This window comes from Xyrauchen texanus, chromosome 4 (assembly GCF_025860055.1).
Source record: "Xyrauchen texanus isolate HMW12.3.18 chromosome 4, RBS_HiC_50CHRs, whole genome shotgun sequence".
NCBI lineage: Eukaryota > Metazoa > Chordata > Actinopteri > Cypriniformes > Catostomidae > Xyrauchen > Xyrauchen texanus.
In genome coordinates, this window is record NC_068279.1 from 51926641 (window position 1) to 51952528 (window position 25888).

At 38.8% G+C, this 25888-nt stretch overlaps 1 protein-coding gene across 1 annotated transcript; it reads right to left on the reverse strand.

The window, feature by feature from the left end:
* Positions 1-82: 82 nt before the first annotated feature.
* Positions 83-25888, reverse strand: dguok (deoxyguanosine kinase). The gene is made up of 7 exons (XM_052125544.1): positions 25373-25888; positions 25106-25212; positions 24714-24910; positions 23466-23613; positions 22391-22506; positions 11574-11673; positions 83-625 (listed from the first exon to the last, which is right to left on the reverse strand). Exons 1-7 carry the CDS (start codon positions 25503-25505, stop codon positions 599-601), a joined length of 828 nt encoding a protein of 275 aa, XP_051981504.1. The 5' UTR covers positions 25506-25888; the 3' UTR covers positions 83-598.

A 25888-nucleotide genomic window follows, 5' to 3' on the forward strand; every position in this document is an offset into this window, starting at 1 on the left:
AAATAAAGTACATTTATTTCTAAAGGATGGAGGAGCGAGGAAACAAGGATGCACAATTTAAGAAATGAGAAGCAATTTTCTATCAAGTGAATTTCACTCCACAAATATAAATATGGGTTTATTGAAATAAATCAATAATGAAAACAAATATAAGACAAGAAATCAGTTATTAGTATAATAATTGATAATAAAAAAATATTACCCAACAATGCAAAACCTTTTTAAGGGCATATCACTGCAAAAGTAACCAGTTATTGACCATAATGGTATTTCTATGATCTGCTGACAAGGTAAATACAAACTTTATCCCCACTTTATGAGTAATCATTAAGAAATTAAAGGCGTGTATAGACCTTATTCACAGTAGTAACACATTTTTTGACAGGAATGAAAATGAGGCGGTGAGGTATACAGTCTATTGTCGTCGAGAGCTGCACACATAGGATGCACATTGAATGCGCAACGATCCCAGGTGAAAGTATAAACAAGGTCTTCTGCACCAAAAAATTTTAGATGTATAGTCCAAGATCCTAGGCACATTGTCATCAATAAATAGTCCATACATAACCTAAATTGATGTTTGATCCCATGCTGCCATTTATAATCCACTGAAAAAGGTTGTTACCTACATTAGTAAAAATATAATATCAGTAATACCCAATTTGTCAGAATATGCACAAACAAAGAGTAAAGCCATTTAAACAATCACATACATAGTGCTGTGGAAAAGTATTTGCCCCCATCCTGATTTGTTATATTTTAGTGTATTTTTCTTACTAAATAGTTTTAGATCTTAAAACGATATATAACATAAAACAAATGTAACCTGAGTAAACACAAAATACAGTTTTCAAATATATATATATATTTATTTTTTATTGAAGAAAAAGTTATCCATTAACTACATCACCCATGTGAAAAACTAACTGTCCCCTTAAACTCAATAGCTTGTTGTGCCACCTTTAGCAGCAAACCAGACTCTTCTGATAACTGAGATCAGTCCTTCTCAACACTGTGGTGGAATTTTGGCCCACTCTTCTTTGCAGAACTGCTTTAGTTCAGCTGTATTGGAGGGATTTTAAGCATGAATTGTCCATTTAAGGTCCTGCCACATAATCTCAATCAGGTTCAAGTAAGGACTTTGACTAGGCCACTCCAAAACTTTAATTTAGCTTCTTTTGAGCCATTCAGAGGTGGACTATGCTTTGGATCATTGTCTTGCTGCATAATCCATTTATGTTTGAGCTTCAACTCACGGACTGATGACTGGACATTCTCCTTTAGGATTTTCTGGTAGAGAGCAGGATTCATGTTGCCCTCAATTATTGCAAGTCACCCTGGCCCTGAAGCAGCAAAGCATCCCCACACCACACTATCACCACCATGCTTGACTGTACCTATGATGTTCTTTTTGTGGAATTCTGTGTTTGATTTACGCCAGATGTAATGGGACCCATCTTCAAAACAGTTCCACTTTTGACTCATCAGTCCACAAAACATTGTCCCAAAAGGTTTGAGGATCATCAAGGTGTGTTTTGGCAATATTCAGACGAGAATTTTGTTTTCTGGGTAAGCAGTGGTTTTTGAATTCTTCCATGGATGGCATTTTTGCCCAGTGTCTTTCTGATATTGTAGTCATGAACAGTGACCTTTATTGATTCAAGAGAGGCCTGCAGTTCCATGGATGTTTTCCTTGGCTTTTTTTGTGACTTCCTGGATGATTCGTCGCTGTGCTCTTGGAGGAATTTTGGAAGGTCGGCCACTTCTGAGAAGGTTCATACTGTGCCAAGTTTTCTCCATTTGGAGATGATGGCTCCCAATGTGGTTCTTTGGAGTCCAAGAGCCTTTGAAATACATCAGTTTGGGACGGCTTAAAAAGCTATTTCAATCACCTTTTTCCTCATCATTTCTGGAATTTCTTTCAACCTTGGCATAGTGTGCTACTGGGTGAAACCTTTTAGGCAAATTCATGCTGCTGAAAAAGTTCTATTTAGGTGTTGATTTTATCGAACAGGGTGGCAGTAATCAGACCTGGGTGTGTCTAGTTCAGCTGAACCCCATGATGAATGCAGTTTCCTGGATTTTCATTTTATCACACAGGCCCAGTTGGCATTGGATAACTTTTTTGCTTCAATAAATAACATTATAATTTAAAAACTGTATTTTGTGTTAACTCAGATTACCTTTGTTTTAAGTTAGAGTTTGTTTGAAATTTCTGAAAATCAGGATATCAAATGACACTTTAAATTCTATATTATAGACTATACTATAGCTGTTGTTTGTTGAGATGGCTTGAGAGTGGTTTTGACTGAATTTCATAATTTCACGTCTTTTGAATATCTGGCTCTCAAGATTGTTGGTGAAACTCCTTTCATTGTGTTATTGATTTATCGACCTCCATCGTATCAGCCTCACTTTTTCTCTGAAGTTAAGTGAAATACTCACTCTTGCCTGTGCTATGTCTCCCCATGTTATACTGCTTGGGGATTTCAATATCCATGTTGATACTTACTGTTCAAATACAACTGAACTCATGAATGTTCTTGAATGCTTCAATTTAACACAGCATGTGAATTTTTCTACCCATACCATCGTCATATAATTGACTTAGTTTGTACATCAGGTCTTAATAATGTTTCTACAACTGGTACAGAAATTGGCATCTCGGATCACAAACGTATAGAATTTTCATTTAATTTTCCTCACTGTAAGTCATACAAGAAAACTGTGGTATCTTATCACAACCTAAAAGCAGTCGACCCCTCATCATTCTCCACCTCTGTCTGTGCTCCCTTACTTTCTGACTCTTCGAAACTGTCCTGTCCTTCAAACATCCTCTCAAAATATAATTCAGCAGACCTGCCAACCTGTACGCATTTTGACCTCAATGTACGCTGGTACGATTTGTCACTCTAAACTACGCAAAAACCTGGTGACACATCTGTGCACGCACAGTACTCAAATCAAGCAACAGCAAAAGAGAAAGAGTTCGACCAATCATAGCACTGGGTTCATTCATCAAATAGCAAGTGGAGATGGTTGACAAATGCACATATCATTAAAAAGAGACTGCAAGTCGACAGCAACACAAAATCCTGCTCGATCCCCCTTCCACTCCCACCTTCGAGGATAGTACAGTAGTCACTGTACTTCTAACTCCTTAAGGTAAACGGGTTGTGGTGGATGTGGAAAGTTGAAATATTGAACTTAATCCTCTTGAGTCGATGTGATCGCATGGATTAATTTAAAATACTCATCATATTCATCATTCAAGATCACTCAGATAAGAGGAAGACATCATTCAGCCATGCAAATTATAAAATGCTCAAGTAATGCTGAAAAATAAATCTAAATAAAACTGAAATTGCTATATGGCTTAGTGATTTACATTTACATTTATGCATTTGGCAGACGCTTTTATCCAAAGCAACTTACAGTGCACTTATTACAGGGACAATCCCCCTGGAGCAACCTGGAGTTAAGGGCCTTGCTCAAGGGCCCATCAGTGGCATCTTGGTGGTGCTGGGGCTTGAACCCTGACCTTCTGGTCAGTAACCCTGAGCCTCAACCACTGAGCACTTGACTGGAAGATGCGCAAACATTTCCCCTGATTTGTAATGATAATCTTTTATAAATCAACGCTTACAAAAATGTACCATGTACTGTAGTAAGTTTTTATGTTTTTTTGGCCGAATGAATAAATTAAAGATAGACATACAGTAAATATGAGTATTGTCCTAGTTTTGGTTAGATTGTGACCAGTTTTTACTCTAAAATACTGTCTTAACAGGAATAGCACAAATGTGTGTGTGACCTGTGAGTGCATACCTGCTAATATTTGCAAAATATTTAACGCTATGTCATTTGCAAGCTAGCTTGCTTGTTCACCAGGCATTTAAGTTGGCAAAGTAATGTAAAGTTATAGCAAATAGTTAAACATTACTTTTTATTCGCATTCATAATTGTTATTAAAGCAGATTATGGCAGGATGGGAAAAAGTGAGACCTAGAAATTTACCGAGGTGTGGGTGTGTTTGTGTGTGTGCACCTTGCAGCTAAAAAACATGACATCAGATGATGACACTGACAGGGAGAGAGAGAGAGCAGCAGGCCTAAAAAGAAACGAGTCCATGCCCCACAGCACTTCCTCACAAAGTATCAATAGCAATGGCCATGCCTCCGCCCGTCAAAATTGCTTAACCATGCATTTTGCACATTGTGCAATTAGGATTTTGACATTAGCCATCAAGGAGCTTCAGGTAACTATCTAGGAAGGCCTACATTTCTAATTGATAGGCTAAATTTTTCATTTAGCCTATTTCAGGATGTGTGCCTATATAAACTGATTTAGTTATTAAACAAAATGGAAATCCTGAACACAAACTTGGGTTTTATTCATATCTTATTGACAGTGTTTTCATCACAACATAATTTTTTTTAAATTATTATTATTTTTACATATGTAAATTAAGGATGTGCGAGACTAGTCGACTAAATGGTACACTTGCTGCAGTCGGCATTGGAAATATTAGTCGACAAGTCTGTTAATATTGAATTCCCAAAACATTTTATTTAACTTTGCATTATATTGTTTATTGTGAATTTTTTAAGCATTAATCTGGAGGACGATTTCATGCTTCTCTCTTTCACTCGCGGTGTGCACAGAACAATGTCCTGATGAGCAAAACATTGTATGTTATTCATGCTTCATTCTTCATTATTATTCTGCCATAATTTAGACCGTAATTTTATCACTTTCCAGTCGTAGTCTTTAAAACTTCAGCACAACATAATGTGCTGGTTAGCAAAGATTTTAAAACTGAAATCATGGGTGACTGACAAGCATGAGTCTGGAGAAACAGGCATTTATTTATTCATTCTCAGTGTTGAGAAACATATGTGTTACATTATTCTGTTAATAATAACTAAAGAACCTAATTATGTTACATTTTTACATACAAAATACATTTATTTTGTATGAAAACTAGTACGTTAGTTACTTATGGATTAAAAAGTACCGTTGTCTCAGTGCTGCGCGAGCTTTTTCTTATGGAAAGCCAAGAGGGTGTTTTGTATCACTGTATTAAGATTTGAAACGTGGTTTTCTAAACACCGTAAAGCACTGAAGGGTTAGTTCACCCAAAATCCATACATCAAAAAAGTAATCCATACGGCTCCAGGAGGCTTTCTGAAGCAAAGCGATGCATTTTTCTAAGAAAAATATCCATATTTATAACTTTTATAATCTATAATCACTGGCTTCCGGTAACATACGTCCGCATGTTTACGAGAGTGTCGAGTTCTGGCATATGACGTAGGCATAGTGTAAGCTCCGGTGAGAAGTGACGATTGCGTAAGCACAGAGGACAGAAGAAGCCAGTGATTATAGTTTAAAGTTATAAATACAGATATTTTTCATGGCTTTTCATAGTCTCTCACAAACGTTCGGACACAGAGAGAGAGAGAAGATAATTGTAAAATGAAAATTGACGTGCTAGGTTTAAGTGGGTTTTTTTTCTGTCAAAATCTAAGCATTTTGTATTATCCATTTTTTTTATTTGTTAAATGACGGACACTTTACTGTTAATACAACCCCTCGTTATATGTTGGACTTATATAATAAGCAATTCATTTTGCTCTTATTGGTCCTGTCTATTCATTAATAAATATGTTTGTAATGGCTAATGTTTATTCAGCTAATGCTTGTCCTGTTTGTAATGTGCAATGATCAAATGCAAAGACAGCACATCACAAATATAAACGCTTTTTTCTGTGGGATTTATTATCATATTTGGATATTGGAATAATAAATTCATATTCAATTCATATTTTAAATGAATCACATATTTTTTACTGTTTTCCAGGAGTTTCTTAATTTTAGATTAGTCATTACAAAACCTCAAATAAGTCGTAGCACACATCCCTAATGTAAATACTTGAAATTGCATACAAAACAAAATATTTCCATTTATATTAAATAATTAAATGCGATTCACTTGTGGCTATCAGTTTGTATAAGCACACATTATGCAATGCAATATTAATCATGAATAAAGCAATGGTTTTGAGCAGGTGTATTGAAACTTTTGACTTTAACTGTATATTATAATATAGCCCAGTGCAGTGAAAGTAAAAAAAAATTATTGGGTCAACTTAAAAAACCTTTAACATTCAAAACTAGAATTATGAAGATAGGCATGCATGTGTGTTTGTGTGTGTCTTGCAGACGGTTGAGGGGAATCTGCTGTTACAGATTCAACCCCTAGAATTATCTCATTCTTCCTAAAATCACAAGATTTGAGACCAGTTCAGGTAGAGACCCTTTTCACTACATTCATTGTAGAACACAACTTGCCATTAGCTGCTGCAGACCATGCCGGACCACTGTTTAGGAAGATGTTTCCCGATAGTGAGATGTATGGCTGTGCCAGAAACAAGACGGCCTCCGTAGTAAAAATCCTAGCCAGGAATGATGATGAGCGCATTACAGAAGCAATGAAGCGGTCTCCATACAGCCTTGCTACAGATGGAAGCACCTATATGGAGGACATAAAAATGTACCCCATTGTTGTTGATTTTTGATGCCAGTCTTGGGAGGGTAGTTGTAATGTTGCTCAAGATATGTGAACCAAGAGAATCTACTGGGAGAGCAATATTTAAATTGCTTGATGGTGAACTGAAGAAGAGAGGCATACCATGGTAAAATTGTGTCAGCTTTGCATCCGACGGGTGAACATCCCTAAAGCCGCGGGTCCAGACGGCATTCCGGGCCGCGTCATCAGAGCGTGCGCGACCCAACTGGCTGGTGTTTTTACGGACATTTTCAACCTGTCCCTCTCCCTGTCTGTAGTCCCCACATGCTTCAAAACGTCAACCATTCTGCCTGTACCAAAGCAAGCCAAAATCAATTGTCTAAATGACTGGCGTCCTGTTGCTCTTAACCCCCTCATTAGCAAATGCTTTGAGAGGTTAATCAGAGATCACATCTGCTCTGTGCTGCCCACCTCTTTGGACCCATTGCAACAACCGCTCCACTGATGATGTCATAGCATCTACAATATACACTGCTCTCTCCCACCTGGAAAAAAGGAACACATATGTGAGAATGCTGTTTGTAGACCACAGCTCAGCATTCAACACCATATTGCCCTCCAAGCATGATGAGAAGCTCCGGGCTCTGGGCTTAAACAGTTCACTGTGCAGCTGGATCCTGGATTTCCTGTCAGGCAGATGTCAGGTGGTTAGAATGGGCAGCAACATCTCCTCATCACTGACCCTCAACACTGGACCCCCGCAGGGCTGTGTTCTCAGCCCACTCCTGTACTCCCTGTACACACATGACTGTGTGGCAACACATAGCTCCAATGCCATCATTAAGTTTGCTGACGATACGACGGTGGTAGGTCTGATCACTGACAATGATGAAACGGCCTACAGAGAGGAGGTGCGCACGCTGACACGCTGGTGTCAGGAGCACAACCTCTCCCTCCATGTCAGTAAGACCAAGGAGCTTGTAGTGGACTTCAGGAGGAAAGACAGAGAACACAGCCCCATCACCATTAATGGAGCACCGGTGGAGAGAGTCAGCAGTTTCAAGTTCCTCGGTGTCCACATTACTGAGGAACTCACATGGTCCGTCCACACTGAGGCCGTTGTGAAGAAGGCTCACCAGCGCCTCTTCTTCCTGAGACGGCTGAGGAAGTTTGGATTGAACCACTACAACCTTACACGGTTCTACACCAGCACTGTAGAGAGCATCCTGACTGGCTGCATCACCGTCTGGTACGGCATTATCACCGCCCACAACCGCAAAGTCCTGCAAAGGGTGGTGCGAACTGCAAGAAACATCATTGGAGGTGAGCTTCCCTCCCTTCAGGACATATATAACAGGCGGTGTGTGAAAAAAGCTTGGAGGATCATCAGAGACTCCAGCCACCCGAGTCATGGTCTGCTCTCAATGCTACCATCAGGCAGGCGGTATTGCAGCATTAGGACCTGTACCAGCCGACTACATGACAGCTTCTTCCCCTAAGCAATCAGGCTTTTGAACACTTGATCTCTCACGATCAATAATCAGCACTGCTCTTTATTAATCTTCATCTTATTATCTCAAACTGGACTGTCAAATATATTCTCCACAATATAACTACTGGATATATATTTTTATATACTCTTATTTTTATTTTTATTGTATGTGTATTCTATATTGTGTGTATTGTTTACTGTACATTGTATATTAGTATTGTGTTGTATAAGTATGTGTACATTTGATATGTAAATTGTGTTGTGTAAATATGTTGTTTATTGTAAATTGGTATATGTCTCGTCACTGCTATGTTACTCGGAACTGCACACAAGACTTTCACCTACTGTTGCACTTGTGTACATAGTTTGACAAAGTGATTTGATTTGATCTGATAATGCTGCAGTCATGCAAGGTTTGGGGAAATCCGTATCAAAATCCACACATCTACCTAGTTGGTTGTGCGTCGTCTTAAACCACTCTTTAGAAAAACAGGCCTCACTGTTCATTCCTTAGCTCTTACAGAACATCAGCACTCAATACTGCACGTTCAATGTAAATCTCCATCATCCAAAAATTCAGTTGTAGATCTAGAGCCCTCTTTGCTATGCTAATACACCTGCTGGCTTCGGATTCACACAGCTCTGATGAACTTTGTGACTCATTTCTGCACTTCTTTCAAGATAAAATTGTTTCCATTTACCAAACATTCATGTCAACCATTTCTGAAGATCCTCTGCACGAATGTCTGTCTGAACACCCTATCCACCCTATCTCCTCCTCCACACCCACTAGCCCATCATCAGTCAGTGATCTAATTTTACATTTCAACTCATCATCCTATCATTTGGACCCTGCCTCAACCTCCCTTCTTAAACACCGCGAGTCAGTCATTTCGGCACCTATTTCGCATATGATAAACATATCTCTTGCATCTGCCATTGTTCCAACTGGTCTTAAAATTGCCACTGTTACAACAGTCCTTAAAGGTCCCAACTTAGATCCATCTTCCCTCTGCAACTACTGCGCCCTCTTCCTTTGATCGAGGTTCCCTTTGACAGAGTTGTCATAGACCTCGTCGGGCCATTAGAACAGTTAGCATGCAGGCATCGCTTTGAGCTAGTTCTGGAGGACTACGCAACGCAATACCCGAAAGCAGTGCCTCTTAGCAACATCTCAGCACATAGTGTTGCGGAGGCACTCTTCAGAATGATCTCTGAGTGGGGATTCTGAAAGGAATCCTCACTGACCAGGGCACTACTTTCATGGCACGTACACTATTGCGAGCTGTACAAATTATTGGGTATTAAATCTATTTGGACAAGCGTATACTATTCACAAACAGATGGCTTGGTTGAATGGTTTAATAAGACCTTAAAAAATATGATTCGTAAGTTTGTGCCCGAAGATGCTCGGAATTGGGATAAGTGGCTCGATCCTGTTATTGCAGAGCGGGAGGTCTCACAAGCCTCCAAAGGTGTTTTTCCCATTTCAATTTTTATATAGGCATAAGCCCTGTGGCATATTAGACGTCATGAAGGAAAATTGGGAGGAGCTGGGACAGAGTAAAAATGAAATTCAATACGTTCTTGACCTGAGAGCAAAACTCCACACACTGGGGCATCTATCACAGGAGAATTTGCTATAGGCTCAAGAACGTCAATCCCGGCTGTATAACAGGGGATCTCGGCTACGGAATTTGCATCGGGAGATAAAGTACTTCAGTAGTATTACTGCCCACATCAACCTCGAAATTACTTGCAAAGAGACAAGGGCCCTTTGAGGTCACACACTGAATTGGGGAAGACAATTATGAGATAGTGTATGGATGGAGGTGGGACTCGTCAAATTTACCATCTCAACCTACTACAACTATGAAGAGAGGCGGTCCCTGTATCCTTGATGACGGTAGTTCCGGAGAGGGAGGAGCTCGGGCTGGAGGTGACCACCTCTCACGGTCACAAAATACGGAGGCTGCAAAATAATTTCTCTGATGTGTTCTCGCCTCTCCTCGGCCGCACTAATCTTATAAAACACCACATTGAGTCAACCCCAGGGGTAGTGGTATGTAGTCGTCCCTAACGCTTTCCAGAACACAAGAAATAGGTAGTATGGGAAGACTTAAAGGCCATGCTTGTTATGGGCATAATAGAAGAATCCCACAGCAATTGGGCCTGCTCGGTGGTTCTGGAGCCTAAGAGCGATGGCTCGGTCCAGTTCTGTGTGGATTATAGAAAGGTCAACGAGGTGTCGAAATTTGATGCTTATCCAATTCCTTGTATTGATGAATTACTCGATCGTTTGGGATCGGCTCGCTTTTATTCTCCATACGTTTTATGGTCTTATGGTCCGAATCCTATGTGCTGTGAGCCCCGCTGCGATGAGCCGATGTCACCAGCCCGCTGATTAGGGAGCCCCAGACCCGTTCCAGTGGATTGAGTCATGCCAACAAGCTTTCATGCAGGTAAAAGCTGCACTTTGTGGCAGGCTGCTTCTGCATTCCACTGATTTCTTTCTCCCTTTTTTTTACAGACAGATGCATCGGACTGGGGGCTGGGTGCTGTTCTGTCCCAAGTGGTGGATGGGGAGGAGCACCCAGTGCTGTACATTAGTTGGAAGCTCTCTATGAGAGAGACTAAGTACAGTACCATAGAGAAGGAGTGTTGGCTGTCCTCACTTTCTGCTACTATTTGTTGGGATGATCATTCACCCTCTGTTCGTACTACACCCCGCTCCAATGGCACCACCAAATGAGTCGGGCGGTGGGTGTATGTGGAGGTGAGGGCGTGGTCGAGCGCCCCTCTGGGGAGAGAGAAAGCGGAAAGGACATCCACCTGAGATGAATTGTGACTAATTACCGTTTCCATGTTCACAGTGAGAGTCGGGGGAGAGTCCACCGAAAGAGAGAGAGTCCAGCTGAGAAGCTGTATGTGTGCTGGCCGCTGCCGTTTTTCTTTTATTGAAGCACCTTGAATTTGTGTGCGTATAAAGCTGTACCGTTGCGCTGTAAAGTGAACAAGTTGAATTAAAGACATTCATGTGTTGGAATCGCCATGTCCCGCTTCCTCCTTTTGATCCAAATACGAAAATCTGTTACACTGACATTTTGTGTTAATAAATATTTACTCATTATGGATAATAATAATAATTATTAATAACTGCTATACCATATTGATTGATTTTGTTTTACTCTGTTTTGTTTCTATAAACACACCCACACACAGAATACGAATACCTCAATCTATATATTCACCCTCAAGACATTCTAGATGTCTCTGCTTTGTGGGAAATAAAAGGCCCTTTGAAGGGTAATTGGAACGTAAACCAGTCTCTCTGTGTGATCAATCTATCCTAGTCACTTAATCGAGACCAGCCTGTTCACCTTATCCTGCACAATTAAAATTGAATCCACTAATACAGTATCCTTCACAGGATAAGGGCAAACACTTTTCCACAGCACTGTACATTTAATTTATTTATTGTAGAGACATTTTTTTTAACATGCATAACAGTGTGATTTCTGCCACAGAAAAGATCTGAGGAAGACATACCTGTGCTAAGAGTTTGGCCTGCACATTATGGTCCTCCTCAAACTCCACCCCGGCATCTAGAACCAACACAGGCACCTTTGCCATGTGCTCAAAATGAACCCTGTGTGAAGAAAGGGAATAACTCAGGGCACAGTGCTTTAATCTTCACTGTTTTATAAATATAACAAACAAAATACTGGAATCATCAACATAAGTATTTTGTAGAGTTTACAAACTTTTTCTCTTTGCAATATGAACATTTTTCTTTTTACCCTTTATTTAAATAGATATATTAAAGATAAAAGTATAACTGTTAACTGTCTATGCATTATCTGTGTATGAGAGATAACCATATATTATTATTTTGATTATTATTAAAAACAATTAGTCTGAATCTGAAGACTTTCTTTTGGTGTTTTCTGCATTGATCAATGAAGAAAAAACTGCTAAATGGAATCAAACTTGGTCAAATCAGAATCAGAATCCGCTTTATTGCCAAGTATGCTTACACATACAAGGAATTTGTCTTGGTGACAGGAGCTTCCAGTGTACAACAATACAAACAATACCAAAAACAGCAGCAAGACATAGATAATTAAAACAAAAAACAAAAAAGAATACAAAATAAATAATTATACATATACGTACATACGCTCACCTTCATACATACCCACATACACACACGTAGTGCAAATCTATTACAATCTGTTATATAAAGAACAAAAAACAGTATATTATGTACAGAGCAATGTAAGTAATGGCAGAAGTGGATATGTTGGATAATATAAATAGAATTAAACTGTGTATTGCACATAATGGACAGACTCAATGACTGCTGAGTAGAACTGTTTCAGCAGCATTATGCTGGGCCTTTTTCTGGGCCTGAGTCGATGTGTATCAACCACTTCAGGTCCTGTGAGATGGTAGTGCCCAGGAACCTGAATGACTCCACTGCTGCCACAGTGCTGTTTAGAATGGTGAGGGGGGACAATGTTGGGGTGTTCCTCCTAAAGTCCACAATCATCCACCGTTTTGAGCGTGTTTTGAATGCACCAGACAGCCAGCCGTTCAACCTCCTTTCTATATGCAGACTCATCATCATCTCGGATGAGGCCGATGACAGTGGTGTCGTCTGCAAACTTCCGGAGCTTGACAGAGGGGTCCTTGGTGGTGCAGTTATTGGTGTACAGGGAGATGAGTAGTGGGGAGAGCACACATCCCTGGGGGGCACCAGTGCTGATGGTACAGGTGGTGGAAGTTAATTTTCCCTGCCTCACAAGCTGCTGCCTGTCCGTCAGAAAGCTGGTAATCCACTGACAGGTAGAGGTGGGAACAGGGAGTTGGTTTAACTTAGTCTGGAGTATATCTGGGATGATTGTGTTGAAAGCCGAGCTGAAGTCCACAAAAAGGATCCTTACGTATGTCCCCGGTCTGTCCAGATGTTGCAGGACGTGATGCAAATTATTTAAATGGAGCTGAGTACTACACTCTGGTAGCTAAAAGCATAATCCAATTCACCAAAATATTTAATAAACAAACATACAAGGGGAAGTGGATACTTTGGAATGGCATGTGTTTCCAATTCTTTGGAAATCTGTGAAGCACAGATTCCATGTGGGTCTGCTGTTGATACACCCATCCACATACTTGGGCCTGGGTACTATTGCAGGAACATAATGCTATGTTCCAACCAAGGTTATTATCAAAAACTAAAACTTTATTTAAAGGGGTCATATAATGGTACATGCACTTTTTCAAGTTGATTGTACTGAAATGTGTGTTGGCTGTGCCTGTACACATCCATCCTATTATGATAAAAATCCATCCATTGTTTTTGTTTTAATCTCCTTATATATTTTCCCCTGCCTCAAATCGAGCCGTTCGACCGTGTGACGTCACACGGTCGGACGCCCCTCCCAGGATTGTTGATTGACAGCAGTGTTTCAACACAGACCCGCCCTCGCTCGTGAGCGAGCTGTCAATCATAGTCCGTCATCATTGTTGATACACTGGAGCAGAATGGCGCCTAAGCGATTGTGGTTTTCTGTTCTTCGGTGTAATAAAGAACACAGCAGTCATTTTGATGTTCCTAAATCTGAACCGCTGAAGACGCAGTGGCTGAGTTTTGTTTACGATGGGAATATTCCCCACGAGCAACGTCAATGCGTTCATGTTTGCGCAAATCATTTTTCACCAGACTGCTTTATAAATGAGGGTCAGTATAAAGCTGGTTTTGCTAAGAAGATGCTGCTGAAAAAAGATTCGGTACCAACTATTTATATTCCCTCTGCACCTCCAGAAGAAGTAAGTGTAACGTTTTATTAACCTTTATATTAATCTTTGCAAATCGCTTGCACGCTTCACAATGAATGTGGCTAATGTTTACACTCAGGGTACATTACGGCATGTTTTCCATAACGTTACGACATTCTCAATATAATTCATAATCCCACGTTTATAATGAACAACGCGTTATGGTTATTGTGTTATTAAAAACTGTGTACGCAGGTGTTACAGTTAACATGGTAACACTAAGTTACACCTGGTTTACTTGTATGTTACTGATTAAGAAGTAATGTCAAAAAAACAGTTTTACGGAGAATAACTCCAGAACGGAGGGGCGGGGTGACCAAAGCTCATTATCATTTAAAGTCATATGCTCTGAAATGGCGTGCTGAAAACAGAGCTGTTTTTGAGCAGGTAAAATTAGTGTTTTCTTAAAATACTAATGAGAATTTTTAATAAAAGTATATTACAAAGTTTTCATTTAGACCCTAAAGATTCATATTAACTTGTACAAAAATGGCATTATATGACCCCTTTAAGAAACATGCTCCCTGAAATAGATCCACTTTGCTCCTTCTGTAACACTGTAGATGAATGTGCCCCTCACCTTTGTTGTCCACGCTGTAGTATTTTGGATAAAATTTAGTTTGTGTGTATGTACCTCTATTTTATCTAGTTTTTCTTTGCTTTATAAAGACGTTTTATTTGGTTTTCACAGTTTTGATAATCTGTTTATTTTTCTTGCCAAGTTTTTTATACATAAGTGTAAATTTATTTCTATAAAGCCCCTATTTGCACTTTTTTGTAAAGACTTGAAATATTATTTAAATACTCTTTGTACCTCCAACAACTCCAAAGCATTGAAAACCATTGCACTATGTAATGAATATAATGTCTTGGCATTATTGTAAAATATATCTGTAGTATTGTGTACTATGTAAACAAAAAATAAATGTCTGACACAGGTGTACATTGAGGGGTCCTTAAACAAGCCCTCATAATAAATCTGATTGACAAATTCACTTGTGAAATAGATTTATGTGAACTGTATGACAATGATTGGATTATGATCAATAATATGGTAGTAAACAATACATTGTATTCTAAATCCGGATTTTGAATGGTCTTATCAATGATTAACTCTTCTGCCTTCCTGCCTTCTGTAATCCATTGTAATTATCTGAATATTTTTGCATTTATATATATATATATATATATATATATATATATATATATATATATATATATATATATATATATATATATATATAAAAATACAAAAATATTCAGATAATTTTAATCGGGACACCATGTAATTAATTAGATAAAAAAAAATTAGCGATTGACAGCCCTAGTAAAAATTTGTAGCTGACAAGACATTTCAAGCACTGACAAGTCATATCATTGTTACACAAGCAATATGACATTACATGGATAGAATAGGTTATATGGAATTTGTACATTTTACAAATATCTAAAATGTGGTTAAAATCGTATAAAACAATATATATTAAAACGAATAACATTTCGCATACTAAAAGATGTTATATTGAATTTAGCAACATATTTTAATACTAATATATTGTAAGAGCCATAATTTGAATAATTTAATTTAACACTAAAGGCATAAATGTAAGAGTAGATATTTAAAATAGTTTAGGCTTATGTTATCCATGTACATTTGTTGAATTTGAGTTTCAAATGCTCTTCTCTCACTGGGTCAGGAAACTTGTGGATACAACAGGGTTGGTGATGGTGAGTGCATCCTCTCCATTATTCCTGTAAAGGTGAAATCAAAGAAGAGTGAAAGATCAGTAGAGACATTTGCTTTCCTAGACCCAGGTAGAACAACCACCTTTTGTACAGAGGACCTCATGCAGAAGACTGATTTCCTGCTTTGTACTATGGGTCAACAAAGAAAGGTGCAAGGATACTTGCTGTCTGACTTGGAGGTGTGTGGTTTAGAAGAGAATACTTACATCGATCTACCCATGTCTTGACTCAGCACCACTTGCCTGTAAAAGAAGGAAACATTCCTAAACAAAAGGATATTGAGAAATGGCCTTACCTGCATGAAGTTTGTCTTCCACATATTGAAGCTGCAGTGGGGATACTGATTGGAGTGAATGCTCATAAGGCCATGGAACCATGGAAGGTGATAAATAGCAGAAACAATGGGCCTTATGCAGTGAAGACGGCTCTTGGCTGGATAGTGAATGGACCAAAGGAAGAGAGTATCAAGACAAGAAAATATGGTATACACAGCTATACAGTGAATCGTATATCTGTGGAGAAGACTGAAGATTTGCTGGTGAAGCAGTTCAATTTTGATTTTCCTGAAAGTCATTATGAGGATAAGTCTGAAATGTCTCAAGAAGACAGACAGTTTGTGATGTCTGTGACCAAGTCTACTCAACTTCTGAATGGTCACTATTGCATGAAATTGCCTCTGAAGAACGACAAGATCCAGATGCCAAACAACCGGGATGTAGCCGATCAGCATCTCAAGAACCTTCAAAAAAGACTCAAAAAGAATCCTGAGTTCCATGAGGATTACACTGGATTTATGAACAACATAATTGAGAAAAAATATGCTGAGAAGGTACCAGATGAAGAGTTGCAACGGAATGATGGAAGGGTGTGGTACATCACCCACCATGGGGTTTATCATCAGAAGAAGAAAATCTGTGTTGTCTTTGACTGTAATGCATCTTATCATGGATTTTCTTTGAATGATCAGTTACTTAAGGGGCCCAACCTCACCAACACGCTTATTGGAGTCTTGGTCATAGTCCGTGAGAAGCCATTTGCAATGATGGCTGACATTGAATCAATGTTTTATCAGGTTTGAGTACCGAGTGAGGATGCAAACTTCCTGAGGTTTCTTTGGTGGCCGCATAGAATAAGATGAAGTGGGGTACAGGATGTGTGTACACCCATTTGGTACAACCTCTTCACCAAGTTGTTCTTGTTATGCTCTTCAAAGAACAGCAGAAGATGGAATCAACAACACTACTCCAGAAGCAGATCAGACACTCTTGAAGAACTTTTACGTAGATGATTGCCTTAAATCAGTGGCAACTGAACAACAAGCAATCACTCTTGCAAGGGATATCATAAAACTTTGTAAGCAAGGTGGGTTCCATTTGACAAAATGGACTAGTAATAGCAGAGCTGTACTTTCGTTCATACCTGAAGAAGTACGAGCCACTGATGTGAAAGACCTTGATCTGGATAGTGAGTTACTTCCCATCGAAAGAGCATTAGGTATTCGCTGGTGTACAGAGAAAGACACATTTCATTTTGAGATTAAAGTGCCAAACAAACCACTCACCAGAAGAAGTATATTATCAGTTGTTGGCTCTATTTACGATCCCCTTGGGTCCGTTTGTGCAACCAGCAAAGCTCATTCTGAGGGACATGTGTAGAGAGAAAGTAGGATGGGATGAGGAAATTGTAGAGAAAAAGGCTGAAAGATGGCTGTCCTGGCTGGAAGATTTGCAGAAGCTCTCAAAATTCAGGGTAAGTAGATGTATCAAACCTGCAGGGTTTGGGCATGTCAAGACTTTTCAATTGCACCACTTTGCAGATGCTAGTGAGAACGGATACGGGACTGTCACATACCTGTTGTTGACAAATGACCACGATCAAAAGAGCTGCAAGCAGCCACCATCAGCAGACAAAGTAGATAGAATGTTGAGACAGGAGCTTCAAATTGATCTTGAAGAGTCTAACTTTTGGACTGACAGCACCACGGACCTGAAATACTTTGAGAATGACTCCACGAGATTTAAGACATTTGAGAGAGGCTTCTAAACCTTCTCAATGGAGATATGTAAGCTCTACAGAAAAGCCTGTGGACCAAGCTACTAGAGGTCTAAATGCTGACAATTTGATCAGAAGCAAAAATTGGATCAAAGGACCTAGTTTCCTACTGAAGCCACAATGTGAATGGCCGGTTCGACCAGAGCATTCAGTGTCATTTGTGGATGATGAAAGAGAGCTCAAAAAGGCTTCCACTGTCAACGCAATATGCACTCAGAACAGTAAGGAAGGTCTGGAACGTCTTGTTTGTTATTATTCAAGCTGGCATCATCTAAAAAAGGCTGTAGCACGTTTAACACATCTCAAAGAAATCCTGCTGGATTTAAGTCACAAGAGGTAGGAGATTCAGATGAGGATCAGTCAAACGGAAAGAGATCTCAATACACAAAACACTCAAGGCAATGGCTGCCTACAAAGGAAGTTTGCAAAAAAGAACACCTGCCATGGAGGTTATGGTGAACGCTGAGCTGGATCTAATTCGTTACAGCCAGAAACAGAAATTTCGAGAAGAAATAAAAATGTTGCAACAAGGAAAGATGCATATCAGGAAAGACAGCTGCATATTCCGATTGAATCCTTACCTTGAGGATGGTGTGTTAAGAGTTGGAGGAAGATTGAGCAGATCAGTGATGCCTGAAGAATCAAAGCATCCCATCATCTTGCATAAAGACCTCCATATATGCTGCCTAATTCTTCAACATATCCACCAAAATGTTGGTTATTCAGGATGAAACCATGTCATTGATAAGCCAAGACAGAAATACTGGCTTCCTAAGGCAAATTCTGCAGTTAGAAGAACAGTTCATGTGTGTCTTTTGTGACGATTACGTGCAAATACTGGTATGCAAAAGATGGCAGATTTGCCAGAAGATAGGCTGCTGCCAGACAAACCACTTTCACTAATACTGGAGTCGATTACTTTGGACTGTTTAGAGAACGCTCTATGGTCAAGAGATATGGTGTGCTTTTTACCATTAGATCCATTCATTTAGAAGTTGCACCTTCCCTGGACACAGATGCGTGTGTCAATGATATACACTGATTTGTTAGCAGAAGAGGCCATGTTTCAGTAATCCATTCAGATAATGGAACAAACTGAAATGGAGTTGCGTGAAGCATTGCAGAATTTGAATCAGTCAACAATTGAAGAAGAAATGTTAAAGAGAGAAATTCAGTGGATATTTAACACTCCTGGCGCATCTCACCATGGCGGAGCCTGGGAACATCAGATTCGCACTGTGAGAAAGGTTATGAATTCTGTACTCAAACAGCAAGTATTGACGATGATGGCTTACATAGTCTATTGTGTGAGGTTGAATCAATCATCAATGATAGACCCATTACCAAAACTTCTGATGACCTTAACGACCTTGAAGCCTTGACCCCTAACCATCTGTTGTTGATAAGGAAACAACCAGCCTTACCTCCAGGTGTGTTCAAAAAAGAGGACGTCTATGCAAGGCATAGATGGAAACAAATTAAATACCTGGTGGATCTTTTCTGGCATCGGTGGACACTGGAATACTTGTCTCTCCTGCAGGAACGTCAGCTATGGTCCAGGCTGAAAAGAAACTTTGAGATTGGAGACATAATTCTGATTGTGGATTCTAATGCACCTCGGAATTCATGGATTCTAATGCACCTCGGAATTCATGGATGATGCATCATGAATTCATGAGGTTGCATCATCAAGACAATGCCAGATTCTAAGGGAAATGTTCGCAGTGTGTGTGTTAAGACAAAAAGTAGCACACTGAATCGACCCATCTCTACAAGAAGCTGTCTGACTGTAGGTTGAATAGAAGTTCAAGTTGTGACTCTGAAGACTCTAAAGGTTTATGGCTCTAGATAATCAAGTTTGATAATTTATATAGTTTTTCTGCCTATACAATTAGGGACTGGGGATTTAAGAGCCATAATTTGAATAATTAAAATGTAACACTAAAGGCATAAATGTTTGAGTAGATATTTAAATTAGTTTAGGTTTATGTTATCTATGTAAACTTGTTGAGCACCCCCCCACCACAGAAAATTATGTCTAGCCTTTTGGCAATTAGCCACTTAGCTTCTGGCTCATTTGAGTAAATTGGGGGTGTACCTGTGGAAGTACTTTAAGGCCTAACTTCAAACTCAGTGCCTTTTGCTTGACATTATGGGAAAAACAAAAGAAAAAAGAAAAACAATTGTGGACCTCCACAAGTCTGGTTCATCCTTGGGAGCAATTTCCAAATGACTGAAGGTACCATGTTCATCTGTACAAACAATGAGACCACGCAGCCATCATACAGCTCAGGAAGGAAACGCATTCTGCCTCCTATGTGCAAATCAAGTGCAGATCAATCCCAGAACAACAGCAAAGGACCTTGTGAAGATGCTGGAGGAAACAGGTATACAAGTATGTATAACCACACAAAAACAAGCCCTATATCGACATAACCTGAAAGGCTGCTCTGCAAGGAAGAAGTCAATGCTCCAAAACAGCCATAAAAAAAATACAGACTACTGTTTGCAAGTGCAAATGGGGACAAAAATCTTACTTTTCGGAGCAATTACCTCTGGTCTGATGAAACAAAAATGTAACTTTTTGTCCATAATGACCATCTTTATATTTGGAGGAAAAAGGGTGAGGCTTGCAAGCTGAAGAACATCATACCAACAGTGAAGCATGGGAGTGGCAGCATCATGTTGTGGGGGTGCTTTGCTGCAGGAGGGGACTGGTGCACTTCACAAAATAGATGGCATCATGAGGAAGGAAAATTATATGGATATATTTAAGCAACATCTCAAGACATAAGCCAGTGTAACGGGAGCCAGCTGGTAGATAGCTGTGCAGTGTGTAAACCTCACTCTCCTGACCTCAAGAGGTGCACTAGCGACTGACGCTAGAGGCTGTAGCCTTTAGCCTCCTTGTTAGCGCACCCACCTCCCACGCCGGAGACACCGGTTCAAGTCCCGTTTGGAGCGGGGCAACCAGCGCCGGTTACAATGGTGCCGTGACTCGGATGGGAGTGAGGTTTAGGGGGGTGAGTGTAACGGGAGCCAGCTGGTAGATAGCTGTGCAGTGTGTAAACCTCACTCTCCTGACCTCAAGAGGTGCACTAGCGACTGACGTTAGAGGCTGTAGCATTTAGCCTCCTTGTTAGCGCACCCGCCTCCCACGCTGGAGACACTGGTTCGAGTCCCGTTCTGAGCGGGGTGACCAGGGCCTGTTACACCAGGAAGTTAAAGCTTGGTCGCAATGGGTCTTCAAAATGGACAATGACCTGGAGCATACCTCCAAAGTTGTGGCAAAATGGCTTAAAGACAACAAAGTCATGGTATAGGAGTGGCCATCACAAAGCCCTGACCTCAATCTGAAAAAGCATGTGCAAGAAAGGAGTCCTAAAAACCTGACTTACACCAGTTCTGTCTGGTGTAAATTTCCAGCAACTGGGCCAAATTTCCAGCAACTTATTGTGAGAAGTATGTGGATGGCTACGCAAAACATTTTACCCAAGTTAAACAATTTAAAGGCAATGCAACCAAATACTAACAAAGTGTATGTAAACTTCTGATCCACTGGGAATGTGATGAAAGAAATAAAAGCTTAAATAAATAATTCTCTCTACTATTATTCTGACATTTCTGACATTCTTAAAATAAAGTAGTAATCCTAACTGACCTTTGGCAGGGAATTTTTTCTAATAATAAATGTCAGGAATTGTTAATAACTGAGTTTAAATGTATATATCTAAGGAGTATGTAAACTACAACTGTAGATTATAACGTGATGGCTCGCAATTTATTGAATCATAATATATGTCAGTGTGCATTTTCTTATCGTGAAGAAAATTGGCAATACGTAGCTTTATTAATAAGAGAGAGTTTGTTTTTTTGTGAGTTAAAGATGGTTGAAGTGAACAGAAAGGTGAAAGAGGTAGTCTTTGCCCCATTATACACCTCAACAAAATAAAAATAAAATTTTTTATTCGTTTTTGTTTTGCAATATAAATATCCAAAACTCCTTTAAAAAAAGGACTTCTGCACTCGCAGAAGTATAAAAAAAATACACTTATATACAAAATAAACTTATACTTAAGATACTTTCTCTTAAAGCAAATCTAAATATCTTACATTTACTTGAGATGTAACATATCTTGTTTTAAGGATTTTTAGACCATTTTAAAAACACTTGATAACAATATAATTTTTTGCAGTGAATTTCATTACTGAATTAGACTTAATAAAAAAGTATTTTTTCCCTTTAATTCAGTGAATGTCAATTAGAGATATTTTAAAGATGATTTTGTCCTCTTTATTGTTAGTAAGCATGTTTAATACAACATTTTAAGTCAGGGCACAAGCTGAATAATCGGTCAAGAGCTAATGATTAACCGTTGCAATAATCGCAGAATAGTCGAATATTCATTCTAATAATCAGTAGATTAATAGATTATCAAAATAATCGTTAGTCATAGCCCTAGTTTGAACTTTGAGCACTGTATTACAATACTTGACAGAAACAAACACACACAAAAAAAAAACACTTGAACATAAACAGCATGAAGTAATTGTGTCTTCTCCCTTAGAACTTTGTGATTGTTCAAACTCTCTGACAGCAGACTTCTTATGACAGAGCATGATCAAACCTTCTTGTTCACACATGAACTTTAAACTGAAAAATGACATTCAATTTACAGAAAAGTCTGTTGGTGTGAAAGCACCTAATGTAGAGTAAGAGAACTCACTTGGTAGTCTTGTTGATAAGCCAATCTTCATGTCTTGTGTGCAGTTTCTCAAGGTAGTTGAACTGAATTCCCTGCTCCTCCATTCTGCCGCGTTTTCCTAACCTTTCCATGCAGGTCTGAATAATATAACATTTGATTAATTACTACATTTTTATTCTAAGCCTGGATGTAAGGCTAGGATGATTGCAAAAGCAATTGACCTTTAAATTTATTCATTGTGGCTTTTGGTTTTATCCAAAGTGACTTCAGGTATAAATTTGATCATTTGCAGATTTACATACTGGGATCATTGGGGTCTGCCTTTCCAAACGTAACATATTATTAAACAATAAGGTACAAAAGGTTGTGCTATATTGTAAATAAAACCATGGTTAAAGGGAATGTTTAGGGACGAGTCGTGACTATATTCACAATATAGCACAGCCTCAGGTGTCTTATTGCTTTTATCAAATAGCTACTACATAATTCAAATATTAAGGTCCCAAATTGTATTAAACCATTATTAAGGAAATTCCCTGTCATACTTCCACTAGAAGATATAGTCCATGACTTCTAATTTAAGGCAATAGTTGTAATAGATACAAAACTAACTGAAAAGGTATTTCACACCATAGATGTAACTACATTGCAGTGCAGTCAGCCCCTTTAAACCCTTCAGAAAAGGGTTGACAGAAATGGAGACAGAAATGTTGTTTAAATTATGAAACGTTCTTAACTCATGTATTAAAAAAAGAATAAATAAATGCATCAAAGGGTTTATTGCATTGATCATAAATCAGGAACTTTTTTCTTGCTACAGTTGCGTTTGTCTCTTCCTGATGCTGAAGATAAACGGTGGGATATATTCAAGCTACAGACCAAGCAAATCCATGGACAATTTTATGGAGACAAATCCGAATGATACGAAATTATAAAAAAAAAAATTCAAACGAATAGACGAATTTTCCAATAATAATTATTGACCAGTCAAAGAGACTCATAATACACTATGTATCTCATGTACTATGTATAATTTGCCTCTGCAAGAGTGTGTGCATATTTGCCACCACTCTGCATGAATGGGAGCAATGCAGACCTGTGGGGATGCTTGGAGATATATGATGCCTTCCAATTGTATTTGATTACCGAACTGCTCAACAAGAAATGAGTGCCAATCTTGATATACAGCCCACTCTGTTGAGTTTATACAGCCAAGCTCAAACATATTTAAAGCAAAAATGTACCTGTGAGAAGAGGAAACACATACAGAAAATGTGAATTGTTGATTTTGTATTTTTATTATTTGGGAGAATTGTCTTTTTCTTAAAGGGATCATGTCATACATGAAATTAAAAGACCATACAGACTGAATTGATCTGACTGTGTTAAAAATAAACTTAAGTTATTCGTTTCTAATGTGGGACTCTTCAGAAAAATATGCAGAATGGCAAATGCTACACACAGCCAGGAACAGCACAAGGTTTGGAATACTTCCTCACACTTAACCCTTAAAGGGATAGTCCACCCAATAATAAAAAATTATCATCATTTACTCACCCTCATGTCACCATCCGAGATGTGTATGACTTTCTTCTGATGAACACAATCAAAGAAAAGCACATAAAGGCAATTTAAAAGTAATCCATAAGACTGCAGTGTTTAAATCCATATATTCAGAAATACGGGTGTGGTTTAGAAAAAATCTATATTTAAGACATTTTTTACCATAAATTCTCCTGATTGATCTGTTTCTCACCCACACCTATCATATTGCTTCTAAAATTATGGATTTAACACTGGAGTCTAAAGATAAGTAACCTGTGCTTAAAAAGCATTGCAGTGAACATACTGGGGCACTATGGGTTCCGTTGTATCACCCAAGTGAATGCTGCATACCAGTGGTGGTTAAGGAGAGTTCCCTGTTTCCCATGTTAAGTGCTTTGAGTGTAGTGTCAAAAAAGCACTATATAAGCATAAAAAGCATTAATAGTCTTCTTGTCATCTGGATTCGCAGTTCACCAAACTTGAACCTTACTCTGTAGCGTACTACAAAATTTATTTTCATAAGCTTGCATTTCTGGTCTCCTGTATTCTGATATGTTTAAATGGGAGTGATGGGAACGCAAAGTGTAGTGTGACTGCCCCTTCTTTGGTAGTTCTTCTGGTCTTTAGGACTTATAGCATCTATCCTGCTTTCTCATTATTACCTCACAGTCAATGGGTAGTATCACTAATGTGTAAATGTTCCTTAGGTTCATGACATGATATGACCCCTTTAATGACAAAGATTACCAGATCTGAATTTCAAAACATATTCTCAATGAATAATGTAATAAAACATCACCTGTCACTGTACACAGAGCGTTCATAGACCTGTACTGGTGTGCAAGTGGACTCCAGTAACCTGGCAGGTGGAGGCTGCAGTTGAGTCCGCAAACGGCTCATACAGGAGAACGTCTGGAAAGTGTAAGACCATCGCTTTGGATTTTGATACATCATCTCTAATAGGTTACTGGTCATTTGCTGAGGGCAATGCACTGACTATTACACAGAAGAAGAAAAAAACAGTAAGTGTACATACATAAGTAATATATATATATATAACAAAAAGCATACAAGTATCGTGTAGGCACTTTTTTTATTGTTGTTGTTGAACTATTCCTTTATGCCATGTACTGGACTTTATTTATTGTTGTGATTTTATTAAAATATTTTTGGGTATTCTTGCAGACTGACCTGAGTCGTGTGGTCCACATTTTGCCATTTACTGATGGGCTCTGCTATCACCTCCCAGTCCTGCCCTGCGTTCTGTAGCAGCCTGGCAAATGTTGACTTCCCGACCGCTTGTATAGAAGAAATTATATCATCACTATTATTAACCTTTAAACTTTGAAAAATTACATGGACATAACACATGGCCTATATAAACAAAGTAAAAATCTTTTCTTTTTTTTCCACATAAAACTAGTGATTACGTTACACTAAAATATATTCACAACATACCAATGTTTCCTTCGATCGAGACTCTCTTTATTCGTTTACTAACGTCCATATAACTGCTCGCCAGACGGTACAAGGCAGAACTGGAGAAAAAACGTATCATTTCTCTTAAAGTCATGTTCGACGTTGCAATCATAATTATAAGACTACTTCCTCTACAAACGTAGAATGTACTACAAATACTCTCTCTCTCTCTCTCTTTATATATATTCAAATCGATTAAGTCTCACACTAACAATTTTATTTACACTTAGCAGCTTAGCAACAAGCGCGCTTCTGGTTAAGAAATGGCATAGTTTCAAAATAAAAGTTTACGTTTATTAATTTCCTCGTGCGTTTATAAGTTAAGGTCTAAAACAACTGATGTGCACATATATTTAATAAGTTTAATGAGTTGGTTTTTAAACTTTGCTTAGCTCACAGCATTTTGGTACACATGACGCCGCTTGTTCATTGTGAAAACCTGCCCTTGCCATTCTTTGGAATTGATCAATCTCACAACAATAACATTCTAGACCA

Coding starts and splice junctions, on each gene's coding strand:
- dguok (XM_052125544.1), bottom strand. CDS start 25,505: ATGATTGCAACGTCGAACATGACTTTAAGAGAAATGATACGTTTTTTC. Junction 25,213..25,372: donor CTCGATCGAAGGAAACATTG/GTATGTTGTGAA, acceptor CTTCTATACAAG/CGGTCGGGAAGTCAACATTT. Junction 626..11,573: donor AGGCCAAACTCTTAGCACAG/GTATGTCTTCCT, acceptor TTACTAATGTAG/GTAACAACCTTTTTCAGTGG.